General features: G+C 50.0%; 3 protein-coding genes across 3 annotated transcripts; 1 reads left to right on the top strand and 2 right to left on the bottom strand.

Moving 5' to 3' along the window:
• Nucleotides 1-5,819: 5,819 nt before the first annotated feature.
• LRP88_09447 (uncharacterized protein) lies at nt 5,820-6,734 on the bottom strand (the record flags this gene model as incomplete). The annotated part of the gene is made up of 1 exon (XM_083245933.1): nt 5,820-6,734. The coding sequence occupies one exon, from the start codon at nt 6,732-6,734 to the stop codon at nt 5,820-5,822; it is 915 nt and encodes a 304-aa protein (XP_083097046.1).
• Nucleotides 6,735-9,797: 3,063 nt separating this feature from the next.
• LRP88_09446 (HET domain-containing protein) lies at nt 9,798-10,738 on the bottom strand (the record flags this gene model as incomplete). The annotated part of the gene is made up of 2 exons (XM_083245932.1): nt 9,798-9,820; nt 9,877-10,738. The coding sequence occupies 2 exons, from the start codon at nt 10,736-10,738 to the stop codon at nt 9,798-9,800; spliced, it is 885 nt and encodes a 294-aa protein (XP_083097045.1).
• A 1,531-nt stretch (nt 10,739-12,269) lies between these two features.
• LRP88_09445 (uncharacterized protein) lies at nt 12,270-12,995 on the top strand (the record flags this gene model as incomplete). Its single annotated transcript, XM_083245931.1, has 2 exons — nt 12,270-12,670; nt 12,722-12,995. The coding sequence occupies 2 exons, from the start codon at nt 12,270-12,272 to the stop codon at nt 12,993-12,995; spliced, it is 675 nt and encodes a 224-aa protein (XP_083097044.1).
• Between the last annotated feature and the right edge of the window lie 2,699 nt (nt 12,996-15,694).

The following is a 15,694-nucleotide window of genomic DNA, read 5'->3' as shown; positions in this document are numbered from 1 at the left end:
TGCGTCAACGGTGCAAGGGCCATTGCTCGCTTGACGATTGAGCTGGCAGATCAGGGAATAAACTCCCGAGTTCTCAACGTCGCTCCATGTTTACTAGCATGCGTGGTTCTTGGCATCTATCTGATGAAAACATCGTCGCCTCGGACACAGGGGGCTGATCTGGAGGTAAGTTGATCACCCTCTATTCTCCTATTCTTCTGTAATCTCGTCGTACTTGGTACAAACATATGCACCTTTTTGAGGCCGAATCATTGCTCTACTGTTAACAGAGCACAAACTGACCTTTCGTAGATACTAAAGGCTTGTGCGCGGTTGACGTTCGAGAACTGCCAAGATTCTGGGATGGACTCTCGATTCGCTCAAGGTTAGTAACTATGCAAGCCGCTCGTCAGTTTGAATCTAATCAAGATCCGGGATTCTTTGCATCTGGGATCAAGTTGCAAGGCACATAAAGAATACATCCGATCGCGCCCTTCCGAGAGAAGGTCCTGTGGCTTCCCAACACCATGCTCCTGTTTCGCAAACAATTGATGTCGACATAAATACTATCCGAACGGCATCTCAAGAGGCATCGATTCAAAATAACTCCATGTCCGCACTCACAACTCGTCCTTCATTATCGGGGCCCCAGGACTCCTCAACCTTTCCACCTAGTCCGAACAACAGAGACGGTATAAGACAGACTAGATCTCGGCCCCCAGAGCTCACTGAGGATGCTATTTTACTAGGGGATCAAAGTTCGGGTCAAGGTCTGAGGGTGGATGAAGAAACAATGCCATTTACGGGCCTAAATATAGAAGAGCTGTGGAACTGGATGCTTGCTGAAGACACTGCTATACCCAGTTTCAGCAACGGTGCTTCCATCTTGTAGGTATAGCTGACATATCCCAAACTGGATGGGATCTAATCGAAACTGGTCTCAGCCTTGCTCATTGCACCGTATTTGCGAAACCTTAACTCTTTACAGTAGTAATACCATTCCCTTGGCGACGCTACCAGTCGAGTGCTCCCTCGTAGTTACAATTGTAATCGAGAAACTCGGCCATGTTTCTGCATCATATCAGTTTCTGGAGGTACAGTGTGCGGTCAGATCGGACATACATCTTTACTTCCACGCTCCCAGCCTCTGTCGCCGGCTTAGCACTCTGGCGGCTGAAAGCCTGGATGGTCGAGGCCCTCTCAAACCTACAGGAAAATAGAGACTACAATCTAGGTGAGTCAAGGTATGAGAAATGGCTCAAACATCTCACCTTGTTCCTTTCTTCATTGTCCGACACCCCGCTGGTAGTAAGTTCAATATCATCGAAGAATGCACCCAGAGCTTCCTATACTAGATGTCAACATTCACCATCGAACGTTTAGAGATGATGTCATACTGCATCCTCCACGGCCTGACTTGCGCCCTGGCCTTGAGTAGGCAGCATTGCATGACTAACATCGCCAATGATGACGGCTCTCCCACGATACCACGTCTCCAATGGATCCTAAAACACCTTAGTTGGGCTGTCTGCACAAATTCCACGCCCAGACTCACCAGATCTCGAAGTTGCCAAAGGCCTGCTTCCTTCGCCAGTTTGAGAGGTTTCTTTTCCCATTCAGAGAACATGCTAAAAGTCTCAAGCATCTTGTCTTTGGACCCGACCGATGCCCAACTTGTATTTCCGCTAGACTCATTCATATTCTCTAACGTCTGTGAACCTAAGGATTCCACAAGTTGCCGGGATTTCTTACCATCTGGAACCAGTGCAACGATACTGTAGAGGGTACCACCGCGACAGGGTCCCATTATCAACCTTCTGTCATGGCCAACAACCATAGTGGTCATGGGGCGGCGGGGATCAACCTTGGCTCTGAAATCGCCTTCTTTCTCAAGTTCAGACACAGGGACCTATGCTATTGTTAGAGTGCAGGACGTGAATGGATAGAGTTCCATAGTCATACAATAATTCGGTAAGCTACCATGAAAAAGACTTAACGGCAACTCGCCAACAAGTACTTGAACGACCACGAACCTGAAACGCCGGTCGGAACAGCATTGACGTCCTTTTCTAATATGACTCGGCGGATATTACTCTTACTACATGTTGTTTAGAAACCGGCAAGCCATCATGATGTTGGTAGACTCACGTTCCATCAGCTTCAACGATTAGATCAGCCTGTAGCGTTTGTCCATTCTCGAGAAATACCTCGCCTGTATCGCAGTCACAGCTGATGGCACGGGTGGAGGTCCGAATTGTCGCAGGTCGTCCGGGATAGTTCAAGCCAGTTGCCCGTGTCTTCAAGGCTTAGTGCACGTCCATTCTGTGGTATAGAACGCGATCACTTCCGTATTTGGCCGTGGAGAAAGGTACTGTCGTCTGCAACTCGCCTTGAACCGTGTAAATTTCGAATGCCCCGTCAATTATGGAGCCAGACTCTTCAAGTGTTCTCCCTAAATCCCATCGTAAAGCAACGATCTTGGAGGCGTTGGGCTGCAGAGAAATTGCGGCGCCAATCTCCCGGTTTAGAGAACATTGCTCCAGTATGGTAATCTCACGGTTATCCTTGCGTAAGGCGATTGCAGCGCACATCCCCGCTATACCCCCACCAACAATGACGATGCGGAAGGGACGTTGCATGGTGATGGTTTAGTCTTTGCAGGAACTGAGGTATAGAGAGCGATAATGAGGGTATGTCAAAGCACGAACAGCACAATCAAGACGACTCTCTTTCCTATAACTACCTAGCGATTAAGCATCAGATTGGATCTAGGATGGATTTCTCCCACCCTTAACACTCGGCTCGGTGGCCGGAGAGGTGGGGGAGCTCTCCGGAGGCACGAAAGGGGGCAACGCCACAAACATGGATAAAGGAGACGAAAAACAACATTAAACCGGTTTCGGAAAAGATGATCTACAGAGTCTCGGTCGCCTGCTGGCCAACGTGAGGCCAAGATACGTACTTGCCGGTCCCCTTACAAGGCGGCCGAATCGTCAGCCGAGAATGTCTCTTAGAGTGGGGCCGAGAGCTTCGGCTCGGCCTCCCTCCCCCGAGCCCCCCATTTCCGAACTCTAGTTCAAAAGAGGCAAGCGTCTCGGCGTACCCCGCATTCCCCCCAATTCTTCGGTCCGACTACAGGGTATACATGCACGATGGTTGGGATCGATCGTTCGATACACCCGGTTCGTGTTATTCTCTACTGACCATTGTCAATAATCAGGATGGGTACAGTTTCCAAAACCTCCACATGCTCGAATGTCGATACATTTTTTGAACATGGCCTATCTGTATCCGTCGCGTCCCACCAGTCACGATCCAAGCCCCATCGTGTGTCCATGGCATGTAACCAATGCCGAAATCGCAAAGTCCGTTGCGATGTTCAAACCCCACGATGCCGGAATTGCCTGCTCCGCGGCCAAGAATGTGTGACCACGGATCCTCGCCGGCCCAACGGCGGACCCGTTGTTCGACGCCGGTGTTCCAGTCCCTGCCGATACCAGCCTGTGAGAGGACCTACCCGGGGTAGAGGCCGAAATGGCCCAGACCAGATGCAGCCGAGTCAATCCAGTCCCACCTCTCAAACGGGAGAACCAAGGGCACCCTCTACTGTCGAGACGAAAAACGTCAAGTGTGATTCTTGGGCCACTGGAGCGCATCATGAGACGAAAGACGTGCACCTCGCTGGATCGTGTGTTGCCACAGAGCAGACCGACATCATCATCAACACAGATGAGAGCTCCCACAGTATCAAGGTTCGCATTGGACTAATGGTACCACTCCAATACGTATCGCTAACTCGCGCATAGCACATGGGCAGCAGCAGCTTGCAGAGTCTAGCTGTTTTCATCGATTTGCGTCTTGGAAGACATGGCTACGAGCCCATTAGCCCCTTCTTCCGATACGGTATGCGGCACGCAGAAGACTTGCATCTACCATTGAATGCCTCCATACCCGATCTCCCTGCCCTCGAAGTTGTTGATAATTTCACATCCGCTTTCTTTAATGCAGTGTGGCCACTCTTTCCAGTCTTGGACATGGACGCCTTTAGGTCTGAGCTAAAAGATCTGCATGAGCTCCTCCAGTTACGGAAGCCGGAACGATTGGAGGAGATCCTATCCACAGAGCATGTGCCACTTCTCGCTACAGCCTTTTCTGTCATGTCGATAGGAGCTGATGAGATGGCTGGGGACATCACCGAGGTTGGGTCCAACTACCTCACCGCCGCGTATGGTTTCTTTGCCCATTTGGGGAGTGTTCAGGCCCTGGTACTCTTGAGTATAGCTCTCCGTGGTAGAGGAAAAGATGGGCAAGCATGGCACACAATCGGCCAAGCAGTTCGAATTTCTCATTCAATAGGACTTCACCGTCACTTGCGCCCTCACTACGAGCAGCGACCTGAGCGGCCTGGCGATCAACTCAGACCACGAGTTTGGTGGTCGTGTTATGCCATGGAAAAGATGTTGCAACTCGAAACTGGAAGACCAGCCGGGATCATGGACGGAGACAATGACTTGCCTTTTCCTGACCTGTCTCCGGAATCAGACAGGGGTGGAAATGTTCATTACCTCGCGATATGGGCTTCGCTCGCTAGAGTGCTGGGCCGGATTAGCGAACACATCTATGGGAAACCCGATAGCGCTTTATCGTTATTATACGAGACTGGGAAGCTAGATGAATGTCTCCAAGACTGGGCTGCTTCTGTGCCTGAAGGCTTTCGGCCAGGATCCGAAATCTTCACTGACCAAGGGATGAGCTCAGCACTGCCCGACCGTATTGCCATATTTTGTTCACTACAATTTGACCAGGTAAGTATGCAAAAATTCATGTGCTTGGTGCTCAGGCTGAGTATCTACAGGCTCAAATTACTCTTCTCCAGGCATCCTTGATCCTCCCCTTTCGATCGTATGATATGAAGATTATGGAGTTCGAAACCAGCTTGCCATCGCGCCATCGTCTGCTACAGAGTCGGAGTACCTGTATCAGTGCTTCTCAGTCGATTGTGAACTTGGGGCTTGAGCTTTTGGATAGAGGGACGTACTCACAACTCCTGACACCAACACCGGTGTTTCTTGCCACCGCGATTCTTGCGCTCAGCATCTTGTCAAGTCCCCAGAAGCGTACGACACGCTCGGATCTGGAGCTCCTCACAGTGGCCAGTGAGACTTTTGAGCACCACTATCGTCGGTTGGGACAGGACGAAAGGTTCATTGGAGTTTTGGCAGCACTTCGCACCCGTGTACGGGATATTCTCAAGGCCAATGGCGATACTAATCTGACAGGTCATCCAAGCGATCATCCCACAAGTGATCAATCTTCCTTCTTTCCTGTTTCTGTACCTGATTTGCCTTTGACACCTCAATCTAGTGTTCAGAGCTTTGACATTCCTACCTCATGGGTTCCACGTTTTGAACTAGGCAACACTGATCTTGGATCTGTGGCACAGGGTGTGTCAGAGATGAGCATGAATTCCATGGCTAGTTGCATGTCTTTTGAGCAGGTCTTTGCCTTTGTGGGCAATGGCAGCTTTGGTTAGCGTTTGACAATCCCGGCCTAATACGTACATGTGTCATCAAAGCGTTCATGTTGTGATCCATTATCTATTGTTGGTGAGCACATCGTCTTTTGACAAGCCCACTGCAATTGGGCTACTAAGGTTACCATACTTCAAGGTGCTCAGGCTAGATACCTTCTTTCCAGCGTAATTTTGCAAGGCAAACTAGTCATTGTTGCCCTTGATGGCGCCTCTAGGAGTGGTCACCATTAACCACCAGAGCAAAGAAAGGCTATCACCACATGACGGCTTTAAAACCAATCCTACATAACACCATAGAACGGCCTAATCATTCCTCTAGCATATACATGCCCATGGGTGCCAGCCCAGCATCGTCACCCTTCTCCCTCTTCGTTCGCAGTAGAAGATCATGGAACAACCGAAGACCCTCAGTGCTAACCTTCTCCTGTCTCAATCCCTCCAGAATGGTCTCAAAACCTTTCAGCTGCATCGATACAGGGTTGCCAAAGTTTCTGCCCCAATCCTCATCATCCAGCGCGGCAGCAATATCCCCAAGAAACGGGAGAAATGACGACAACAGAGGGATGACAATCTTTCGAATTGGGTTCTCGACCGATGGTGACTTTCCGTCTTCGACTGCTCTCTGACGCTTGAGCAGATTCATGGCTAACAGGGCGCCAGTGAGCATGCCGTCCATGGCTGCAAGGGCAGCGATGTCCCACAAGCATGCTGCTCCTGGGTCTTCCGCGACATAATGCAACTTTCCAAGAGGCGACATGATGCCAGAGACTCTGGAAAATACTGCTTCTGTCTCGCCGCTGAGCCAGATAGACGAGTGCTCTGTGCCAACCAGCTCGGGTGTCACCATTATAGCGCCGTCCAGATACTCCGCAATGCCCTGGGCCTTCAGCCAAGCCTCCATCTGGCGAGCTTGCTGAGAAGTGCCCGTTGTGATGTTGATGATGATCTTTGAGGATTGGCTTTCCTCAAAAGGTAGAACCGATGAGAACAGCTCCGTGATGTTGCCATAGGACGCGACGCTGAGAAGAATGACAGCGCTGTTCGCAATGGCCGCTCTGAGGTCGTGTTCGAAGACAGCCCCGCGGTCCGCAAGGTCTTTCAGCCATGGTCTATCGGGGTCCCTGTTCCACATGGTGACAGTGAAGTCTTGTTCAAGCCATTTCCGAACTATGGCCGCACCGATGTTGCCGACACCCACAATGGTGATGTCTGTCTTGGACATGATGGTTTATTGGTAGCTTTAGAGGTACAAATGTTGGGTGATGAGTTGGTGTAATTGAAGTAAAAAGTCCCCATCCAAGAGCTCTGCTCCTGCTCTGGTATTTGTACCTCGTCCAACCCCCATGTTGAGATAGGCTCTAAGAGCATGCATTTACAGCCGCGCACTTGAGATCGTGCCATCGGAGTTTGATGCATCAAAGTCCGCATCTTTGGCGGACTTGCTAAACAGCTGATGCCAGTTAAAGTGGCATCTTCGGATCTGGAATTCCGAACTCCCAACACGTATGAAGGGTTCTAGATATGGATCCCGCGCGTTCCAGTGAAGAGGGTATTGGTAAGAATGAGGTCTATTTAAGGATATTTCTTTGTAATAAGCTCTAAGCTAACTTTGCCTATCCTCCCTTTGCTTTACTCACCCCGCGGCTTGGTCCGTCTCTTGTCCTTCGCTCGTCCGTTCCTCGTCCGTGTATTGACTGGGAAGCAAGATGCGGGCGATGACCTTCAGAAATCTTCACAATCTGGAGTGGCTTTTCCCAACACATGAACGACTAGATTTTTCCAAGTCAAATCTGCTTAAGAGCGAGATTCTTCGCGTCCTCCTGCCAGCATTCTGGCGGCACTTAAAATAACATCGCTAATTACGTAGCCACCCGACAGAGAAACACCATCGCGAATATTATGTGTTGGTGCAGGATAGGAGGAATAGCAAGATACCTTACTAAGGAGCTCCTTTTCCGGGAAAAGACAACATTTTCGCCGGCAGTCGCTCTTGGAAGGCCTAAACTGGTGGCTTGAGATATACAGGAGCAACGACGCGCCACAACCTATTGAAAGTGAATAAGTTCAATGAAACTTGTGCCCTCTGATCAATAAACTCTCTAAAATACGCAATCAGCTCCAAGAGCAAAAGCTACAGTTATCAATACATAGCGGCATCAAGACTCAACGCCGGAAACCACCTAAAGGTGGTCTCAGAACCACACAGCAATAAAAAGCGACGGTGGGCTACGTCGCAGCTTACGAAGCCCTTTCGTATCGGTATCAATTGCGAGATCACCTCGATAAGATAATCAATAACTGAGCACTAACGCATGCAACTTTTGGGCATTGGCTCCAATGAAGTGATTCGGGTTTTGCAACCCTTGGCCTTCATTTCCGCCTTATCCACAACTGCAGCAAATACAGGGGAGCCCGTTGGATCCGCCAACACCACGATCAATAGTCTGTGAAACTAGTTATCAGTCACCAACTTAGTACGCGCTAAGAGACCACGGGAATTTTTATTCAGGAACGTCGCAAAAGAGGCTTTTACTAAAAGCAGGCCAAAAGCACCAAAACGCCCCGATGGCTGTCCTCCTCTCCTCTCGTTACGCTTTCCTTCACACTCCGTCGTAAAGCCACCGCCGCCATGAGATCTACCATCCCGCTGCTGGCGTTTTGCCACCTCTCGTTGGCATCCAGATGCAGTCTGTCTCGCAAGGGCCTACCAACCTTATTATAAACCCAGGCTTGGAGGATTCAGACACTGTAGCCCCATGGGTACGACTTGGCGGCCTCGGGAGTGCGTCTATCTCCACCGCAGAATTCCATGGAGGCAGTCAGTCTGGCTATTTCACTGGAGCACCTGGAGGCCCCGCAAACATGGGTTTTAGACAAAACATCGACTCTTCTCTACTCGAAGCTGACAAGGAATACCGGTTCTCGGCATATGTGAAGATAACAGTGGCATCGGGTTGCTTTGCCGCCTTTGTAGGATGTGGCACGGGACATGCATACCCTCAACACCCAGACCATTGGGGGCAACAATGACTGGATCCTAGCGACAGTGACATGCTCTTGGACACAGGCGCGTTTGGATGCTGGAGCAAATGTTCGGGTACAGGGTGTATGTGAACGCTTTTCTTTCTATATGGATGATGCTGCCCTTGAAGAAGTGGAGGCATCAGGATAGTGTTTTGTATGTATTGCACCAGCCCTTGTATATAATTAGGCATGGTAGAGTTATACAAAGGACATATGACCGGGGAGAGCATTCAGCCCGTTCTCACTACCACAAGGCCAGGCTCCGTGCAGGCACCGAAAAAGGAAAAGAGGTATGCGTTACTAGGTTTACTCTATCTCAATTTGCGTGCCTTTGAGTTTCATGCTTGTACTCTCCTCCTCCTTGATAGCCTCTCCCCGCATTAACCCTGGAAAAATCCCGTATCCGACTACAGTAAATCGGTTCGTCGTATTAGGGATTGGTCGTAGAATGACCGGGATCCGGCAGCCAAATAGAATCCAGACCTGGTCTCCTGATTTGACACTGGAATCTTTATCTAGAGTCCCCAACCGTCCACCCGATGTCCCTACGAATACCACGTAGCTGATATGAAGCATTGGTATCAGCGCCGCCCTTTCGTCTCTCGATAAAACATCCGTGGGCGTGTATCCTCCAAAGACGACGTGTCGGAGACTAAATCCCTGCTGCTCCACCTTGGTTGCTGCTAGGCATAGGGCTTGAAGCAATGAGACTCTCTTTGCTGGCGTTGGTTTATCCTGATGGTACATGGCACGGTAACGTTGATCTCTCAGCCATGAGAATAACAGCGACGTGACTTCGTCTTTCTCGTGGAGGGGGGACTCGGCCACATCTGGCCAAACACGTCGACAGTATCCTTCCAGCTTTTGCAACCACTCAAGAATGGGCTGACCACCTGCTTCTTCCCGGTCTCCTACAAAGGAGACTGTGTCAACCAAGAGGCCTTCTGCGGAAAGAGTCAAAGTATCTTGATTGACAGAAGCACGGGTCGCTCGAGTAGTACCACAAGCTCGACTCGCATTGATGGGCCCCCAGTTGATAGTAGCATGTGGCATCCAGGTTGGGAGGCCCTCTCGATCCGAAGCTGCGTTGGGTGCGTGGTTTCCTTCGAAGGCCAGAAATGAGAGGTCGTGATACTTGTCCAGGAAAAGACTGAATACTTGAGAGTATATGTTGAGGATGGGAGCCTGGTAGTCAACCCAAACCGCGTCCTGGTCTATGTCTGCAACAAGTCCTAAGACACCATAGACACGATCTCTGGGCTCAGTCATCTTCAAGCCAGATGCCTGGAGGAATAGATGTAACAATGACGATCCAAGGATGTCTCGGGTTATCTTGAAACGTTCCAGGTCTTTCTCCCTGTGAACCTGACGACCCTTGAGCAGACTCTCCCTGGCACGTAGTATGCCACCCCCCAGAATCTCAGGGGTCAAGGAGTCTTTTGCACCCCCGTCTATGTAGCGAGAAAGCTCAGACAGTGGGCCGCTGAACTGAACCATCTCGCGCTTGATGACGCCCACTTTGTCCTGGAATTGCAACAACTGCGCCCCGTCAAAATAATCTCGGCGACAGTACACCTGAATCTTTGGGGCAAGGATCAGTTCTTGTTGTATCCACAATCGACGCCAGTATGGGTTGCGAAAGATGTCCGCGACTGGGTACCAATACGACGGATCGCGAAAGTCGTCAAGCTCTACCCCTTTGCCAAGGTTTTCCAAGTCTTCGAACACAGATGTTATAGGCTGTACATTGTGATCAAGCCAAGCGCAGACCACTTGTGCAGTGGCGTATATCGTTTGCATCAACTTGATCTGATGCTCCTTCTCGGCATTGTCAGGCTGGTTGATACAGATGGCATCCGTCCAGATGACGCGAGGCTCGCTTGCGTGTCGCAGGTCATCCAGAGCTTTCCTGAGGTTTCGGCCCACGGGGAACTTGGCGCCATTGACAGAGATGTCGTAGGTTGGCCGAGGTGGTCCCCATGTGTAGCTGAGCGCCTCGAAACTGGGCTTCTCATCTAAAGAGATGTTGAAGAGACGCGTGATAACCCTGCTACCAGGCTTACCAGGGTATAGCTCTAAAAGTCGTATTTCGCGTTTTGTTGGATCCAGCGGCGCGTACTGGAACGATGAGGTTTTTTTCGACCTCTTTTCGACAGCCGGCGACACAGCCGGCGGTGGGCGCTTTGCTCGTAGCTTTCCCATATTAGGCATGCCGGAGCGATACAGAAAGTTAGATAGCAGAGACAAAGTAAAACTAGGGTACCAGCGGATGAATAAAAGAGTTGCCACCCAAGGTTGAAATGGTGCGGGGGTCAAAAATGATCATACGAATGCAGAGAGCGAGGTGCATGGATAAGACTACCTACCAATCAGACGCTCATCTTACCGCTGCGGCTGAAGGGGGACATTTATGGATGGGGATTTTCAGATTGCCACCGTTCAAGAATGGCAATGCTACCTGCAGCAAAATTGTTGGCCCTGAGTAACCTAATTTCTTTTCATGTGTTGGAGATATCAACAGACTCATAACACTGTGCTAAGGGATATCATCAGACTAGCTTTACGTGTACATGTACCCGGACAACCATATTCCAAGGTTTAGTTTCATTTTGCTCACGGCTAGCTGGCTGTGATGAATGAGCTCATTGTCACTAGGAAGAATACCTTTCTCATAACGCCAAGGTTAGCCAGGTGGAAGGTTCTAAATACAGATATGCCAGTCGCATCTTGTCTTCAGCCTGAGACAGTAGATATCCTAGACAGCGACCAAGTTGATTTATCTGACTTTGGTTAATGCCATTTACTCATCTATGCTTTGTTCAGTCTACTTTTCAAGGAGCAATAAGTGATCTTGAACTTTTACTTGGTTTCAGCCCGTCAACCGTGCAATTTATGCAAACAGGCAAACCAAAAATAATGATGTCAGTGCTGAGAAGTCCATCCTAGTATTCGATGTTGGGGGACTGGTCCCGCGAGGTCGATTTCATTCTCGGATCCATACCTCCAATTACCTACGTTGGCCTGTTACCGTCACATAGCTCTCAGCTCTCTCTTCGCAGAGTATGAGCAGGCAGCAAGTAGCGCAAGTGAGCGATGTACGGCACAGTCGCGTGGTAGTTGGAGGATCTTCCCTTATCCGTATGAAGTTTAGCTTCATAGGCCGCGACGACAGTAAGCCCAACTGGCAAACCCGAGATGAATAACATCATCTTAAGTTTTACAGATGTCTAATCAGTCCTCATTATCTTACTACCTTTAATGTGGATATCTTAATCTCTGATAGTATCAGGAAACTGAAAAGATCAGAGCTTTCCTGGTGGTGGTGCAGCAACGGTTCTGGAGGCAGGTCATTGTAGCAACTTGTTTGCCGTCTCCGGGAGAATTTGTAAACAACCCGAGCGTGAGATCCAAGTTCACCCGGAGCGAACTCCATAGGATGGAGGTCAATTCGTGGCATGAATTGTGTGATGGCCTAAACCCGGGGGTAAGGGGTTCTGTTATGTTTTCCATGTCGCCCTACTGCCGATTTTGACCTTGAGGGCAGTATTGATTCAATTGACAGTCGGAGACCGCTTTGTCCCGGTCCTTATAAATCTCAGATTGAAGTCGGAGGAATATCAGTCCGGCAGCCCCAGGAGGATTCTAGGAGATACTCCTTCGGTCCTATAAGAGACAGTCGATGGGGCCAAGGGGATAGAGAAAACAGAATTAACAGTAACGCTAGACACTCATCATGCCCTCTTCCGCGCCAACACTGCTCTACCCCGACATTGCAGACATAAGCCATGCTACCCCGGCTCTTATCGAGTTCATTCGTCACTATTTCCAGGCCAAAAGCCGTCATGATGCAGACGAATGGATCAAAGACTTTGATACTTCCAAGATCACCTATATGGAAACAGTCCTCGGTCTTCATCTCAGCTCGTTAGACTTTGAGGCCACGACGAAAGCGATAATGGCGACATGGGGCGCAGATGCCAAGTCTTACCCCCTCCGTATCATTGGCGACACGCATAGCGCGGTCATGTTCTTTGTGGACACTCCGGCTATGTTCGGCTCCGAACTTCGTGGGATTGCCGCACTTGACATGGAGAACGGCAAGGTTGTTCGCCAGGTCGACTACTGGGACAGGCGGTGAGCCCCCTTGGCTGAGACAAGAGTTCCGGAGAGCCAGTACCCCACCAGTTTCGGAGAGTCAGCCGTGCAGAGGGCTCGAAATCCGGTACTGCAGGGCATCGTCAATGAGCTCCATGCGGACCTTTCGACAGCCAATTGCAACGTCACGGCGGCACTGTTCGACGTTGATGCTGTTTGGGAGGACCGAACTACGCGCACTCTACTCGATGGCCGATTGGCTATTGAGCGCTACCTTGCCAGGGCATCCTCCAGCTTCCCGTATGGTACTGGCGCGAGTGTTAGACATGTAGTAGGAAACGAGCAAGGCGGCGGATATGAATAGATCGGTGGGCCAGGTGCAGCCGCTCGCCATGGCATGACAGCTCTCAAGCTTAATAAGGATGGCTTGATTACCTGGGTCAGTCCCTTTTGGGATGCATCGTACGCCAGCGACGTCGCAATTGCAACGCTCCTTAGATTCGCGATCGAGGAATAGGCAGCTTCTTAGCAGATACTGTATCTAATAGTTTATATTATAGCATAACTTTGTCAAGTAATCGTATTTATGGTCTTTATTGAGCGGTCGAGACAAGTCAGGCGAGGTGTTGAAGTATTTGGGCATGGCTGTCCAGTATTACTTTACCCGTAGACCAAAAGATCTAGCACACCCGTCGGCTACTTTGTGCTCGTTATTTTCCGGGCCACAAAAGGCCCTTTTGTGACTCTATCGGTTTGCTTGAAATGGTTATACAACTGGTTGCGCTACCTGTATCCCCCATAACGGTCAAAGAAACAAGACAGTTAATAAGGATCGGCATTGGCTCTTATCAGAAAGCCGGTTCCATGAAGCTCAGGCGGCGCCTTTCAGAAGATAATTGCGGTATCGCATCGAGGCAGTCAGCAAACTAGAAGAGTCTCGACACACTACAAATCATGTAAAAGTTACTCCAAGAAGTTGGAATTTCGGGCCGTGGAACCTTTAGTGACCCCAGTTTTCGAGATGACGCTACGCATTCCAAGCCCTACCAAACGTGTGAAGCCAAGCTACTCAACTCGCTTCTCGAGTTCATTAGACGGTCCTTTTTCGGCTTTTACAAACCCCGCCCAGCTTTGAAGCTGTCCAGAACCAACAACATAACTCCGTGCCGCACAAGCCTCAATCGGCTACGGGAGGCCTCGCTAAACTCCACGAACAGTTTGCCACATAGGGCCTTCCAAGAACCTCTTGGGGTAACCTATCGTCACTCAAAGATTTGGAAACCTTCAACTATGATTTGAATTTAAAATCTTTCACCTTGCTGGGTCCGGGCGACAGATTAATTGTGCGCTTTCGTATTGCAAGACGCCATTAATACCAACAAAGCGACATATTCTAACTATTCCTACTGCTCTCGCCAGACCCGTCATTTCTACCACCCAACTTGGGAAATTGGGAGTTTGAGGAGTTGGTTGAGGGTTTACCTCTGGCAATCGTGGCCCATGTCCAGACGCCATGCAGCTCATCATGCTCTCTCTGCACTGCCCTCCATGGGGTCATTGGTTCTTGGCAATGGTGGTGAGAGGTCACAGCCGACGTTGAGATGCCTGTGGATCTCCCGCATCGGACCGTGAAGCCGTAGTCTCTCGATATGCGCGGCGGCTTCTGGTATCCCAAGGAGCCTCATTGAATTCAGTCATGTCAGGCAGCTAGCTCGAAAGAGAGAAATATCTACTTGGCAATTCCACGGATGCACGGCACAAGCACTGCCACCGATGATGGATGATGGCTCAGTATCTGTGGGCTGACGCAACACCACAGTTAGAGGGGCGAGCAAAGCGAACACATTACGAGTTTAAGAGGTTTACAACTCGTACTTTATCTTGATCGGGTAATATCCCGGATAGAGCCATGACAATTCTTCGGCTCGCTAACGTTAGCGGGCATCACCTAGCCGACGTCGGAACTCGGATTGGAACCACGATGCCGATTACGTAGTCAAAGCTGGGTCAAAATGGCTCGAAGAAGCGGTGGGGGGGTTACGTAGTCAATGCAAGGGTGAATTTGACCCTATTATCCGAACCTGGAAGATGGACACCAACATGTTTAACTACCTATATAAGATAATACCCGGGGCACCCTCACCAACACGCATTGAGCTAGAGCATGCTCACCCCGAAACACATCAATCACCAAAATTCCTTTGTTACAACCGCTTTCAGGAGCTTCTCTGTTATACGCTCCTACCTACGCAATGAAGCCTTCAACTACCCTCATCGGCTTCATTGCCACCCAGGTGCTTTGCATCCTTGCCAAAGCCCCCATCGACGCTGACCGTGCTGCCCTCGAGGCTGAATGCGGCGAGTTCGGGGTTATGGAATGGAACCTGGATGAACTTCCAGAAGGGACGAACATTACCAACCTTCGGAAGTGCAGAGAGCACCCAGCTACAATCGCCGAACAAAGACTGTACCTTCACAAAAGGCGTTGTCGTTCCAAAGACGAAGATACGCAATACGGGTGTGCCGACGGTTGGTGTTGGAAAACCAACTGTGATAATAAAAAGGGGAGCGGACATTGGTGTTGGTTAGCGTACGAGGGTGGACATGGAGATTGGACACCCTGTGGTCACTGGGAGGATTGCAGATGGTCTTATGATAATGATAACGCGAAGTGTGGGCAGGGCGGTTGTTCAGCTTGTAGATGTAGCTGTTGATTTTATCAGGCCCTGGAACGCCACGTGTTCCAACAAGATGTTCTTGTAGGTAGAGGCTAAGGAGTGAAGGGTTTGGGCTGGTCTTGTATCAACAACAGGCACAAGTGGTGTCGTGTTCACGCGCCGGTTGCCAACCAAGCCCTGCAAGACAAGCGTGATTTTGGATTAGTAAGATAAAAACTGAGTGGGACAACAAATAGGCTAATCAATAGCTAATCAGTTAATCAGTCAGTCGAAAATGTGCACCCAGTGGGCAGACGATGGCCAAACGCTTGTTACAGTTGGAAGGGTTGAAAGCCCTAACAGGACTGTTGTAAAACTCATCCATGACACTATCCACTAGGTTAGC

This window comes from Fusarium phalaenopsidis, assembly GCF_050370095.1.
Source record: "Fusarium phalaenopsidis strain FUZ10S chromosome Unknown contig_32304, whole genome shotgun sequence".
Lineage (NCBI taxonomy): Eukaryota > Fungi > Ascomycota > Sordariomycetes > Hypocreales > Nectriaceae > Fusarium > Fusarium phalaenopsidis.
This window is presented reverse-complemented; position numbering and strand designations above follow the sequence as displayed.